This window comes from Arachis hypogaea, chromosome 2 (genome assembly GCF_003086295.3).
Source record: "Arachis hypogaea cultivar Tifrunner chromosome 2, arahy.Tifrunner.gnm2.J5K5, whole genome shotgun sequence".
NCBI classification, from domain to species: domain Eukaryota; kingdom Viridiplantae; phylum Streptophyta; class Magnoliopsida; order Fabales; family Fabaceae; genus Arachis; species Arachis hypogaea.
In genome coordinates, this window is record NC_092037.1 from 12,210,218 (window position 1) to 12,226,042 (window position 15,825).

At 28.5% G+C, this 15,825-nt stretch overlaps 1 protein-coding gene across 1 annotated transcript; it reads left to right on the plus strand.

Annotated features, from left to right (window-relative positions):
- The first annotated feature begins 1,854 nt into the window (after positions 1 to 1,854).
- LOC112737823 (UPF0481 protein At3g47200-like) lies at positions 1,855 to 9,433 on the plus strand. The gene is made up of 3 exons (XM_025787951.3): positions 1,855 to 1,987; positions 2,404 to 2,492; positions 7,732 to 9,433. The coding sequence occupies exon 3, from the start codon at positions 7,801 to 7,803 to the stop codon at positions 9,229 to 9,231; it is 1,431 nt and encodes a 476-aa protein (XP_025643736.1). The 5' UTR covers positions 1,855 to 1,987; positions 2,404 to 2,492; positions 7,732 to 7,800; the 3' UTR covers positions 9,232 to 9,433.
- The last annotated feature ends 6,392 nt before the right edge of the window (positions 9,434 to 15,825 follow it).

Below are 15,825 nucleotides of genomic sequence, written 5' to 3' on the forward strand. Positions count from 1 at the left end.
TCAAAAATAAAAACAAAAAAAAGTTAAAAAATGTCATAGATTCAACTCCTTTTTTCTCCTTCATTTAATTATATTATAAATCCTACTATTTTAATTTAAAATTAAGTAAATACTCATGTTTTTTCATTTTTATTTTCAATGATATGAAATATTAAAATCTAGTCCGAATTTAATTAAATTAAACTAATCCGGGCTCATGTACAACCTTTATTGGAAATTAAAGGTGTTTATGGGACGAGTCAGATCAAATTTAAGTAGATTTAGATTCGATCTTAAAAGGACAATAGATTTACTTTAATCCAATTTAAAATGATTCGAAAATAAATTAGGTTAAATTAGATAAATATGATAAAATATTAATATATATAAATTTATAAATTTTATATATTAAAATAATAAAATTATACTTTTAAAAAATAAATTTAACAAATGTTATATTATATTTATATCAAAATAAATTATTTTAAAATAAAAATAATATCGTATAACATAAAAAATATTAATTAAATTATAAAATATAATATAATATTATTAATTAATTTAAATATATATTTTTTATTATAAAAAATAATTTCAGGCTGAAAAGAGTGACCCAAAACAAAATCTAAATCCAATTCAAAAATAAAATTGTAAAAAATAAAAATCTAAATTCGACAAAATATTTTTTGAATTCGAGTCAGACCGAGTCTTGAACACTCCATGTTGGAACCACACTAGAAGGTAACGTGGGAACATGATGAACATAAAGTTGTTAAAAACTGAAAATTGCCTCTCCAAAAGAAAGAAATAAAAAATAAAAAATAAATGAAAATTGGTCTCCCCCCCTTCACACTACTTTGTATCATGAATTGTTCATCACTTTCACACTACTTTCAATATTTTATTTTTTCTGTAAGACTCCAAAGTCTCCAATGTATCATTAACCATAAAGAACGTCAACCAATGTGTGCCGGCAGCTGATATGAATATTCAGAACATAACCAGTAGTGGACTAGTGGGGGATTAGAGAGAAAAAAAGAAAAAGAAAAAAGAAAGAAAGAAAGAGAGTAGAGATTTTAACTTAATTTATTTCTAATATTTTATTCTATAAATTTAATTTAATTTCTATAAGGATTAATTATTAAAGCTTTTAATGTTCACACAAGAAAAAAATAATATATAGTAAACGAAGAAAATAGATATAGCTAGCCATTATGTAATGATAATATTATTTCTAAATTATCTTTATAAAACTTTTTCTTTATTATCATGAAAATAAAATAAAATTTTTATTAACAAGCGCCTTAATATCCTAAAAGACACTTTTGAAAGAAATAAAAAAATTATTGAAAAATAATTTTTTTTTATAATTTTAATATATTAAATACATAAAGATATTGCTATTTAATTTTGAGTGCTTTTAATAAATGTTTTTATTATATAAAATAATAAAGATAAAATATAATTTAAGAAATTATACTAAAATAAAATGACAAAATCAATCTATCATGTGATAATATCACATCCTATAAATAAATTATTTTAGATTTAGATTCGAGTGTACTGCTCGACAAACTATTATTAGTATTATAATTTGGACGTGTGATTCAATTTAGACTCTAAAAAAAGTGAGTATATTTTAATAATGAACATATTCAAAAAATATTTTTTAATAATTATATTTAAATACAATAATATAAATTATTTTATTTTTCAATAATTAATAAAATATAATCTACTAACTTTGAAGAAAAAAATAGTTGTCAACTTATTTTAAACGTAAAATAGTTATATACACTAAAGACCAACTTTTATATATTGTATAGATAGCTATAAGAATTGTAAGTGTGTAACGATGGAGTCAACTTATTTTAAGTAAAGGAAGTTGATGAGTAGTGTACCGCGAAATCAAGTATAAATTTGTAGGGGTTCCCGTTAGAAGATGCATACAAATTACAAACTACAAAGTTCACCAACCCTCCTCAGCTCGTATTCTGTTTGCCAACTGGTAAGTTACTTATCAAATTGAATCGTAATAAGAATTCTTAAGCTTAATAAGAATTGTAGTAGTTAAAATCTTTTAGAATAAATATTTTTGAACATTGAGATAAGAATTGTCCTATACATAGTTTAGATATGATATAGTTAAAAATATTAAATTTATTTTTATCTTAATTATACTATAATTTAGATATGTTTATTAAAATGAATAATCTCAGAGAAAATCCGTGAAATTATATTTCTCTGCAAGAAACAGGAATGAGAAGGGATATTTCTTTGTTATGAAAAATGAAAATGGAATAGAATAACATTGATGACATCCATATTCATGGTTCACTGCCTATTATATTGGTCACTTTATTAGGATCATAATACCTTTCTTTCTTGTTAATTGAGTTGCTTTATTATATTCCTTTATTTCAGGTTGTTGGTTTATTAATAATTTGCATCCATATATTGTCACAAAGGGATTTACTAACTATCCCTCGTGGTGCAGTGTCACAATAATTAAGGTGAGCTCGGTAATCATACAGTCATACATCAGCTGCTTCTATATGTGCTATTTTTATTGACTTTTGCTATTGATATCTGAGATTTTTCTTTTGACAAAATAACTTAAAAAAAATGAAATTAACCTGTGTCGTTACTTTTTAAAGTGACAATTATTAAGTTTATTTTTGTTATTAACAGCAGTGTGTTGTGTATGTTAAATACTCATAATACTATCATAGTATGTATTTGTATTAGAATTTTACTGGTGAGAAATTTGAGTAACAATATGCGTCAGATTCTAAGTTAAAAATATTGTCATCTATAATGTGCCAAAAAGAAAATTTACATGTTACCTATTATCAATCCTTTTTATAGACATAATATGCATATTAGATATTGTAATATAATAACCAACAATTTGGAATGACAGAATATTTTTAAAGGGTAATAATGGTACGCATATTAGATATTGTGATATAATATCCAATTTTGAATGGATAAACTAAAGGTGACTAGGAGGTCATTAGCAGTGGATCGAGGCCTCTATATGCCTATATCCCTTTCATCATTTGGAACCACTTCCCATCTCTCTCTCCCCCTTATTATACATCCCTGCATAGAATTTAATAATATGTTCTAATTTACTTTATATATATATATATGCGTACTTATTACCCTTTAAAAATAGGGTTAAGTATTTTTTCCCTTTTTAAAATCTGAAGGTAAAATTAAAGTTGTCTCTAACTTTTTTTTGTTATTAAAATCATCTTCAATATTATAAAATATTATAAAATCTTTTTTTTTTCAAAAATAATATTTTTTGGATAATTTTATCCTTAAACAAAAATAATAAAAAGAAATCTCCACAACTTTATCATTAATTTCACATCATCATCATCGCTTCGCACCTCCTCCCTCTCCCTTTCCTCACCACCATCACCACTGCCACCATAATCATTCATTACTCATATTTTTTCCAACAACAACAACAGCTCCAAAATAAATTAACAGCAACATTCACAAAATAAATCAACAAAAAATTCAGATTAAACAATAATTCAATAATAATCAACTATAATTTTAATTTTTAGATCTAAAAACAGTAAAACAACAGAAATTAAAAAAATTAAAAAAATAAATAATGTTTATGTTCTTCAAAAATTTAAAAAAAAAAAAGAAAGGAAGAACGACGAACAGCTTCTTGAAATTTTATTCGAAGTTCCAGAACCCCACCACTACTGTTAACCACCACCATTACCATAACTATCATGGTTATCGAAATCTCTGAGATTCTGTGGCTAGTAGAGAAATAACAGATTAATGTTGTTGTTGTTGTTCCTAAAACTGAATTAATTGGTTATTCAAATACAAAATAGAAGAAGATTGTGGATCCATGTAAGCATCGTGATGGAAAAAAAAACAAAAAAGGAGTTAGAAGAAGGAGAAGAAGATGAAGAAGAAGAACCATTATTGATGGCAGTTATTATACCAAACCTCATTATCATCAAACCAGAATGTTGTTGTTCTTCCTGTTTTATTGTAGAAGAAGAAGTGAATAAGTAGGACGGCGAAAACGAAGAGAAGAAAAATTGTGGTTGGGATTGGGACTAGGGTTTTAAAGAAAGGGGTATGAGAAAGGGGATAGAGAAGGAAAAAAGTAAAAGGATATGGGAGTGGGGTGAGGGGGTGGGGTGGGGTTTGTTTTAGTTTTTTAGTATTATTTTTAATTATTTTTATTAATTATTAAAAGTAATTTGGTAAAAAAATAAAATTAAAGTAAAAAATGATAATTTTATAACATTGAAAATAATTTTAATAACAAAAAAAAGATCGGAGACGATTTTAATTTTAGTGTCAAACCTTATAAACAACAAAAATACTTAACCCTTAAAAATATTATCTCATTTCAAATTATTGGTTATTATATCACAATATCTAATAGATAAACTTTATCTAATTTTTTGTAAAATGAAAGATAAGTTATTTTTTCTAATAAGAAAAATTTTAAGGAATCAATTATAGTATAAGTTAATTCAATTAATTTTTTTTATTTTTAATTTTAAAATTTCAGAAAATAAAAATAGTGAAGAGTTGTTTTATTTTTTTTATGTAACTAACATATTTTTTAATTAATTGATTGTGATTAGCTATATCCTAAGTTGATTCCATAACGAAACCCATTCTAATTAGAAGTATGGATTTTATTTATTAATATTAAAATAAATTTTTACACAATTTTATAACGGTTAAAGTGTAATTTTAAAAGTGTAAGGTACACTTTTGTCTATAAAATTTTTAAAAAATTTTAAAAATACTTTTAGTTCTTTTGGGGGTCTATATTTTTAATATTTAATTTAATTTTAATTTTATTTCTATCTTTTAATTCTATCTCAAACTTAAATTTTTTTTGACAATCAACTTTTTTTTTTCAAATTTACCCCTACCATGATCATCACTTATCCCAATTCATAAACAATCATCACCATCCCTTTTCTTTTTCCTTTTCTCTTTTCAAAATACAACCATCACCTCGACACTCTTTACCATACCCTTCACCCATACTAATAATTGACAACAAAAATATAAAAGAAACAAAGAGTGAACTATCCATCATTTGGCGATATATAACATTATTTTAGTCTCTTAAAATAAATTTTATAGGTATTTTAGTCTTCCTAAAAGTTGGAATTTACAATTTCTAATACAACAATTTGCAAACGTTAATTCTAAAGGCATATTTTAGTCTTTGTAAGATTAATCCTAAAAATTATTTTAGTTCTCTAAATATTAACTAAAACTCTAAAAGGGTATATTTTAATATTTTTAATTGAAGTTTATTGTAATTTCTAATACAACCAACCAATCAATCAATCTTGGTTGATCTTAATTTAGCTTTTTTTTAAGTAATGCTTAAAGAGTATTTTAATCATTTAAAAATAAACTAAAGAGTATTTTAGTGTTTTTAAAATTAATATTAAAAGGATATTTTAGCCTCTTAAAATGAACTCTATGAGATAGAATTTTAGTATTTTCATAATCAAATTCAAATTTCAAAGATTTCTAATACAATTAATCAACATTAAACTAACTTAAAGGGTGTTTTAGTCTTTCTAAAATTAATTACAAAAGGTTATTTTTCTTGAAAATTTAAATAGATACTTTAGTCTTTTAAAATAAATTAAAAAGACATTTCACTCTTTTTAAAATCTAATTCAAATTTCAATCTTCAATTCCTAGCTATAATACAATCAAAATAATACGAATTAGTCTTATAATGGTATTTACATCTTTTCAAATTAAACTTCGTTTTATTTTTCTTTTGAAAATTAATTATCAGGATATTTTAGTCTTTTTAAAAATTAAAATTTATAAATTATAATATAATAAATAACCTTTATAAATTATATTTTAGTTTTTTAAAATTAAATTCAAATTTTTAATTTATAATACAATCAAGTAATTTAATTAATTATAAGGGTATTTTAGTCTTGTTTAAAATTAACCTTAAAAGGTTGTTTTGTTCTTTTAGAAATTAATTATAAGAGTGCTTTAGTTGTTTTAAAGTTTAAATTTATATATCTACCAATACAGTTAAATAACTTTTATTCTAGAAGGTCATTTTACACTTTTTTAAGATTAATCCTAAAATATTTTTTTAATATTTTATATAATTATAGGATATTTTAATCTTTTTAATATTAAATTAGAATCTCTAATTGCGAATAAATCAAACTATTTTAATTAATCCTATAAAAGTATTTTAGTGATATAAGATTATTGTTTAAAATATATTTTAGTTTTTTAAAATTAATGCTAAATGAGTACTTTTAAAAAATAACTATGTGAACATTTTAGTATTTTTAAAATAAAATTTGAATTTTATTTTGTAATACAATTAAACAATTTTGAACATAAAAGAGCATTTTGATTTTTTTAATATTAAAAATTATCCAATTCTTTCAAAAAATAACTTAAAAGGACAATGTAGTCTTTGTATAATTATTTTAAAAATAAAATTAAAAATAAAAATATCTATTGATGTCAATTAAATAATTCTCGAATCATTAGACTATGTATTTATGATAGCAATATATATTAAATAATAAAGTGCTAAGAAACCAACAGTTTTTGTTATTTATAAGACCATCTCCAATAGGAACTCATCCCAGTTCTTATTTATGACCCACTTGTCATAAAAAGTAACTCCATATCAGCTTTTGCGTCATAAACAGTAAATATGAACTCAAAGCATCTCTTTCTTCTCCATTAGGAGAAACTAACTTTAGTCCCTATTGTGGTCCCACTTAATCAATTAATTAAAATACTTGAAATTAATGTAATTAATTTTTTTGAATAATATAATTTAAATTTATAAATTTAAAAATAATTTACTATTAAAAGATATTAATATTAAAAATTCATATATAACAATAATACACAATATATAATTCTAGATTACACTAATTTATAAAATTATTTAATACAAAGAAAAACATAATTAAGCTCTATAGTTGACTACAAGCATTGTGAAATTGCCATATGTGTTCAATCAAGTTCTCTTTCAATTGTCTATACTGCTGCCTATTTCGATTATGATAATATTAATTTAATTACTTATATTAATTATGATTTAAATAATTAATATAAATTATTAATTAAAATAGAATTATAATTAATTATTATAATTATTAATAAATTAAATATAATTTAATTGTTTAATATAATTTTTTAAATAACTAAATTAAATACTTAAATCATATTTAATTTATAAATAATTATAATATTTAATTATATACGTATAGTTAAATAAGTTGGTATATAATAAGATGAAGACCAATCCTTTATTCATAATGTATTATGTAACGTTATTAGTTATTATATTATTATCATATTATTTAATTTTTTTTAAATTAAGTGCCACATACTAAAATTTTATTGATTATGATGAAAACAAAGCAAAGCCCCGTTCAAAAGGACTTACTTGCTTTAAAATATGTGCTGGAACTCATATTTATATTGCTCCAATCAATTTTTGTCAGAACGGATCCTTTATTCTCCTACCATTGGAGATACTCTATTTATCAATTAGTCATTATTAATATTTTTAATAGTATGAGATTATATTGATATAGAATTATTTATTTATTTTTAATTGGTTAAATATATACTCACCAAATTTTAATAAAAATTGCTGGTTTTACTTCTCTACTTATTTTTTAATAATTCCTTGGTTTAAAAAGAGAAAGCTGTTTGTTGTAGGGATTTATATTTGTTGCTAAGCCAAAGGAAAGCTAAGTATTAGCCAAAGAAAAGTTAAAGTATTAGCCAATGGCCGAGATTAGAGAAGAACCACTTCAGCCTCAGGATGAGGACTTGAATGCCCGGCTTGCTAGGATGCTTGAGTTTCGGCTACCTCATCTAACTTTAAATCCCAGGATTCAAAAAGTTCCTCGTTTTCTGTGGCGTAGAAATCCCAAGTTTGTTGACTACTACTGTTCACCACCGCAGATGATATCATTTGGTCCCATCCATCATCATCTTGAAGTTACTAATCTCAAGCTAGGACACCAACTCAAAACTAGTTGGGCAAATCGCTATCTTGAAAAAATCAAGATGCAAAAGGAAGCTCAATATGAAAATGAAAATAATCCAATAGTGTCTCTGTACGCAACTGTAGAAAGCAGTGTTGCGAGAATGAGGAAGCTGTTCAGTCAAGACGTGATTCGAAATTACGATGATAGAAAACTGGCTGACATGTTGTTTGTGGATGGATGTGCTTTGCTGTTTTTCATGGACACTGTTGATGAAAAAGATCCAGAAAGCTTGAACCTGAAGCTTAACCAATTAATGTATGTATGGACAGATATCATTTTGTTGGAAAACCAACTTCCAATGGAGTTGCTGGAGCTTCTATGCCATGAGAGATGGTTGTTGCCCAACTTATTTTACAATTTTCTATTCATGGGCTTAACAAGGAGAGATCGAGATTCAATATTCACATGGTCAAATGACTGCAAACCAGCTCATCTTCTGGACTATATTCGCTTGTTTCACACGTCATCACTCTCATCTTCACCTGTTGATGTAAAGCCTTCTCTACTTGATCGCAGTGTTTGCTTCTGTACTAGGAAAAAAAAGAAAACTCTACCTCTCAGACAAAAAGATCTTTGGCATAGATATAAGAACATAAGGGATCTTAAAAACGTAGGAATTCGGGTGGAAGCAAACACTTCTGAATGGAAGTGGAGTAACATATCTTTTACCTCCAAATGGTTTAGCGGACAACTGATGCTTCCAGGGATTGTAGTTGATAATGTTGCACCTTATCTCTATGTCAACATGATTGCATATGAGATGCTTCCTAGTTCTAACAACAACTTCCAGTGTTGCTCCTACTTCTTTCTGATGGATTCCCTGATTGATGATGCCGAGGATGTGAAGGAGCTCAGATTAGCTGGTGTCCTTCAGAACTTGCTAGGAAGTGATGAAGATGTGGCCAAATTATTCAATGCATTAGGGTATCTATTACCCGCTAAAATGTTCAATTGCACCACAAGAAATGGTGCGCTGGCCTATAACGATAAATATATTAAAATCAAGCAACAGATTGATAAGCATTACACAAATAAATGGAAGACTTGGCGGGCTCAATTACACACCACTTATTTCAATAACCCGTGGTCTATCATTGCCTTTCTTGCAGCTGTCTTGGCATTGTTTCTCACTTGTGTCCAGACATGGTACGCTGTATTTTCCTAAATAAAGTCAGATATAAACTGATAACAAACTCGTAGAGTAAGTAAGGTTTAATTTGCACCTACCTGTAGTAGAAAAAGTATAAGAAATTTTGTTTGCAGTCCTGTGATGTAACCCCTCTCCTTTGCCCTTCTTTTTTTTCCATGAGAGCTGTAATGTTATGACGGATAAAGTTCAATCAGGCGTCTAAATTTTCACCTTATAATCATTTTGCTTCGTGAATTTTAAACATACTCAAATAATAGCTATTAGACTTTACAAATGAAAATCAAATATATTATTCTAATCGATTATTCTACGTATACATCAAAATCAGGTATTAAAGTTAGATATCAGTATAAAATATATATTAGAATATAAATATATATTAAAAATTAATTAAATTTTACATGTATTTATACATAAATACTTGCTAAATCTATCTTATAAATTTACACCCTATTATATTTCTTTCTCATGTTTTAGTAAAGTGAAAAATTATGTAATATTTTGTATATTAAATTAATTTTTAAAGACAAAAATTTTTGTAAGTGAAGTAGAATATAAGATTTTGAATTTTTAAAAAATAAATAATAAATTATTTATAACTTATTATATTTATTTATAATTTTATTATCAGAAAATTATCTTATAAAAAGTAACTAAATCAAAGTGATGAGACTTTGAGTTTAATATTAATTATAATTTATATTATTTTTATGATAATTAGGTATTTTTTATTTAAAATTTAAAATTTTAGTAATTAAAAAATAATGAGGGTTTGTTAATTTAATTTGATGAATAAAAAAATTAATTATATTATATCTAATTTTTAAATTAGAGTACTTATTTAAAAATAAGGAAAAGTCTAGGGGCCAACAGTTTTATTGAATTTTGGCCAGCATGTAACCAGCAGAGAAAGGTGAGTCATTGGATGAAATCTCACACCATCAAATTATCATTGATGGCTAGTTGATGGCTAACAATCACAAAAATTGCTGGCCCCCTAGCATTGCTCTAAAAATAATTTGTAAGTTGGTAAATAAATAGTATTCTCAAAAATAATTGTGTTGAACTATATTTGATTTTTAATTACTGTTCTACCCTTATTTTTTTTAACCCTAATCGTAATTTACAAACACACTCACATTAGTCCTAAGTCTTAAAAACCCAGCTGCCACCCTCGTTCACCCACACACACCTTACGGTAATAGAAAGAAAGAGAGAATGAAGAAGGAGGAAAAGAGAAAGAAGAAATACGAGAAAGAAGAAGAGAGGGAGAAGAGGAAAAAGATTGACGCCAGCTTACTGCCGTTGCGGAGGAGGGAGCTCAGAGGAAAGAGAGACGACTCGCAAAGGAGATGAGAGAGAGACGATATGATGCGAGAAAGAGGAGGAGAAAGGTGGCGCTACTCTATGCCACCTTGCCTTATCGCCATCGCTGCCGTTCATTGAATCCAACACCGTCGTCAAATCCCATGTCGTCGTTGAGACCGTCATCGCCGTCACCGAAAATGTCATTCCCGTCACTGCATGTGAGAGAGAGAAAACGTGTGAAGCTTGTGCCATGAAGAAGAGGGTTGTTTCTCCCACCGCTGCAGCCAATACTGTCAAGCCACTGCAAAAGACTGCGTCGCGGTGTCTGTGGCCGCTGGAAAACGGTGCTGTGGTCGCCGAAAGCACCGCTGGAAGTGCTGCTACCCATTCCTTCATTCCTTTTTGGTACAGTAAGTATTCTTATTCCAAAACCCTCGTCGTTAGTGTTCGGTTATAGCCTGTTAAAGATTTTGAGGTAATAATATCTCATGGTCATGTTACTGTGATTGCACATCGAAACTGCTAGTACTGCTACTGTTGTTGCGTTTATGTTGTTGTCATTGGTTCAGTCGTGTAGTTGAGTCACAATCGCGGTAGAGGTTGTTTGTTTTTAACAAATTTGGAATGTTTCAAAAGTTTAGAAAATACGTGCATTTGAGTTGATGAGTATTTTATGGCTTGATTATCTCTATTAAAGTGGAATTAATTAAGCTTTGAATAATTTAAGATTATTTTTCGTAATTGATTGAAATCGATAGTGGATTAAAAAAGAGATTAATAGCTCTAATAATAAAATTAATTAGTAACAATGCTTGAAGTTTCTTGGTGGGTGGATTAGGACTTAAATAACTTGTATGCTGCCCTAATGTGTGAGGATTTAATAACTTAAAGATAAATTAAGATAACAAAACAAATACACTGATATTAAATATCTAATTTGTATACACTGAGAAAGGGGTTGATATTGGAACTCTGTTTGGTATACAAAAGGTTGAGAATTGTTGAATGTTTTGAATGGTTGAGAAGGGTCGAGTGATGTTTGGTTGGATGGAACCCTTAAAGGGTGGTAAAGTCCAAGTTTTAAGGGAGGTACTGCCAAAATTTTTATAGGAGTTTGAACGAAAAATGAATAATAAAAATACTGAAAATTGGTGTTGTTTTCAATAAAAACTAGAGATTTTGATTTGAAGTTTATTGGGTTAATTTTGATTAAATAATTACGTTTTAAGAATTTTAGTAAATTTAAAGTATTTGAATTTGGTCGGTGAAAATGAAATGAATTTTGAATTTTTTGAAAAAGTCTTAAACTTAAAAAGAAATTAGAGCTAAAAACTAGTTTTGAGAACTTGGTTAAATAGAAAATGAGTTTATTTGATTAATTTTAAATAAAGAGCCATGTTTTGAGGATTTCTAATGATTTTGAAGAAATGGATAATTGAAATAAATACAACATAGAGTTGGAGTTATTTAACAACTTTGTTAAGAAAAATTAGATTTTAATGATTTTGTTAACTTGTGAAATCGATTTGTGATTTAACTTAATTGATTTTGATTGACAACAAAAAGAGTAAATAAGTGATTAATGTTAACTGGAAAGGAGATTTGATTAATTAGTTAAAGATTTAAAAAGATAAGTTATTTTATCAATCAACGGTTCGCATTTAAAAATTGTGAATATGAGATAGTGTTGATGGAGCTAATTAATAGAGTTTGAGGAAAAAGAGATAATTGCGGAATATGTACTTAACTTGTGATTTTCAAAAATTATGAGATAAAGGTTGAAGACCTTGAGAGTACTTTAAATTGAACTTGAAGTTTCTGAAAGTTTAGTTTGTTAGCCCCAAAGTGACTAATTAAAGAAAAATATAACGAGATTGAATGAGAAAAAGTTTGAGTTTGATTATTGATGATGTGTTTGAGTTAGCTTAAGATTGATTATGAATGATTATGTGTATAAGTTAGTTGCAACCTTGACCTCAAGTCTAGGGTATTGTATTAGAGATCTCATACCTGTAAGCCTTATGTAACGGCCAAAGCTTAACCCGATAGATATTAAAGGGTGCGGCGTAGATTGGCATTGTATTGGTGGTTGTGATGAGAATTATATTTCTTACGAGGGCGATAATGAAAAATGAGATTGATATGAGACTTGTGATGAAAACTGTGATTTAGTTGATATATACGTAAGAGATTATGATGAATTTGATGATGATTATTGGTTGGTATGGACAGGGGTTTTGTCCCGCTTGCGTAATTATAAATTATGTCTATGATTAAGATGATGGTTTTGGGTGATGAGGATTATGATGAATTTGATTATGATGGTTTTGATTGATGGTGATTATTGTTTGGCAAGGACGTGAATTTTGTCCCACTTGCAGTATTAATGATGAGGCACCTGCGCCTGGCAAGGATGGTGGCTTTGTCCCGCTTGCTCAGTGCTGCGATGTGGATGTGGAGATGGTGATTTTGTCTTACCCACGGTAAGGATGGTGGCTTTGTCCCGCTCATGGATAGGCAAGTTGAGGTTGACGATTCTCTCTTTTTTATTATTGTGGATAAGTAGGGTTGAGGATTCTCTCTCTTGTTACATCGGGAGATTAGATAGAAGGTTGAGGATTTATTTCGATTCAATTTCTGATTGTAGTGTGAACAAATTAGGTTGAAGATTCTCTATTATTGCATCACAGTCTCTTTCTGATTGTGAAGTGTGGCAGATACTATATCCCAAGAGTGTGGCAGACACTACATCCTAGATAGTGCTACCTCCAATGAGATGATGGAAGATTGAGGATTGTAAGACCTAGAATTTTTAAAAAATCTTATTATAAGCTAAATTCAATTTATTTATTCATTAAAGACTTTAATCTTAGAACTTATTTTATTAAAGATAATTAAAGCAAATTTGGTAAATTGAGCTTAAACTATATTTTATAAAAATGTGATTAATATGCTTATTTTATAATTTAAATTAGAAATAATTAATTCAACTTAGCAATATGTTGATAAATAATGTTCTTAAATATTTTAAGAGAGTATATTTGGTTTTAAAATTACTCTACCCTCCAATTTTATAAAAATATATATTCATATCTATCCATATTCTTTTATAAAATCCTAACTTCTAACCCTAAATCCCAAAATCCCCAAATTCATTCAGAAACCCTAATTTTCCCAATTCACAAACTCTAATCGCTTATCCCCCTTACTCCTAAAACGCGCGCGCATACACACACACACAGGAGAGGAGAGCTTCTGAGAGAGCTGAGAGGAAGAGAGGGAGTTGCACCACGTCGTCATTCAGCCATCATCTGGCCCGTCATCACCGGCATCTCACTGCCATCACTATGGAGGCCAAACGCATCTGAGGTTCCTGCCGCCACCTTAGAGCCCGTCGTCATCAAGAGCGTCAGGAGAAAGAGAGAGAGACGAACTCGCGAGGGAGAGAGAGGAGGTTGCGCCGCGCAGCCGTGGAGTCCGTCACACACGTCACCCCCACCGTCGGAAACAGAACCACGAAGAGGAGATGAAGAATGACGTTGGGAGGAAACTGAGCTGCAAGGTGCTGACCAAGAAGAAGCTTTGTCTTCGTCGCCGCATTGCAGTCGGCGCCGACAATGCTGCGCACCACCGTCAGTGCTGCCGTCGAAGGGAGCTCGCTGTCACAATTCTATCACCATTGAGCTTGAAAGGAAGCGCCACTGATAGTACCCGACAGCAGCTTCCCCTGTATTCCCAGCATCGACCTATTTTCAAATTATTTAGTATGCATCAATCACCCTTACAGATTGCTCAACAGCAAAATCTCTTTTTTTTTTAAACAAATGATTGGATTAAACAAAAATATTAGTTTCTCCTCTAACTCATTCAAATACACAAACTTTCAAACAATTCACCAAAGAGTAAATAGGTTGAATCAAAGAGAAGAAAGTGATTAAAATTTAGACGATCATATGATTAAAATAAGCAACAAATTCAACTCAGGGATGATTTTGATCAACCAAAAAACTAGCTCAGTGATATTTTTCAGCAACAAATTTATCTTACAGTAACAAATTCAGCAAATCCTACTTTATTCACGATTTACAGCAACAAGGCAAATTAATTGATTAGCAATTCAACAACTTCTCAAAATACAAGAAGAAGGAAAATCGAAAAAGGGAGAACAGGGGAAGCGATGATGCATGGACTCACCAACGGCGACTTGGTGACGGCAAGGACCCGAAACCAGAAGACGACGAGCGACAACCCCACGACGGTCCACGATCTTCGGCGACGGCGAGGACTCGAAACCAGAAGACGACGAGCGACGATGACCCGACAAGTTGCTTCTGTCGCCCGCAATGAGTATTCCAGGGAAGGCCGCGAGACGTTTAAACGTTGGCAATGAGATGAGACGACCAATGAGACGCCGACGAGTGTGAAGGAGACGAGACTCGAGTGAGATCGAGAGAGACTCTAGAGGGCTAGTGGCAGTGAGAGAGAAGAGAGGAGTGAGAGAGAAGAGAGGGTTTGAGTCTGAGAATTGAAAGTGAGAGAGACGTTCTTGAATGTGAGTTGAGAAAATCCAGGAAGATGAAGCTCTTTTTTTTAGTTTTCTAGAGATTAGGGTTCATGAATAGCATCAATAAGATTGAAGTAGTTTTTTATGTTTTTTAGTGTTGATGAACAATTAAATGTGTTTTTATTTATTTAGTCACAAAAAATGTGTTTTTATTTTTAAATGATTTAAAATTTGAAATTATAAGATGAAAGTTAGTTGATTTTTAAAATTTAATTAATTTAAATTAATAGTTTTTGTTTAAAGGATAGTTAGGTCTTTTTTAAAATTAAATAAAAAATATTTTTAATTTTTATTAAATTATAAGGATATTTTAGTAAAAGTATTAATATTATATATTTAAAAAAAATAAATAAATGCTGACGTGGACACGTGTCATTTTATTATTTGTCCACATTTTTATCGTATCGATACGTATGAATTTATTATTGTTCCGAAGCAAACACCATAAAAAATATATGAAATATTAATGAAATTACATTAACAAATAGTGTAAATAATTATAATGAATGGACATACAAAAAATAAATGAACTTTAAATAAATATGAATGTGAAATAAAAATTAATAAAAAGCAAAATACTTAAGAAAAAAAAAAGTAAAGTACTTGACCAAAAGAAATAAAAGTAAGAGTAAAATAGTAGTTTAAGTTCCTAAAAATTTTTACTTTAAACAAATTAGTCCCTAAAAAAATATTAATTTAATCTTTTAGGATAGGAAGCTAGCAAACTTAAGTGCCCT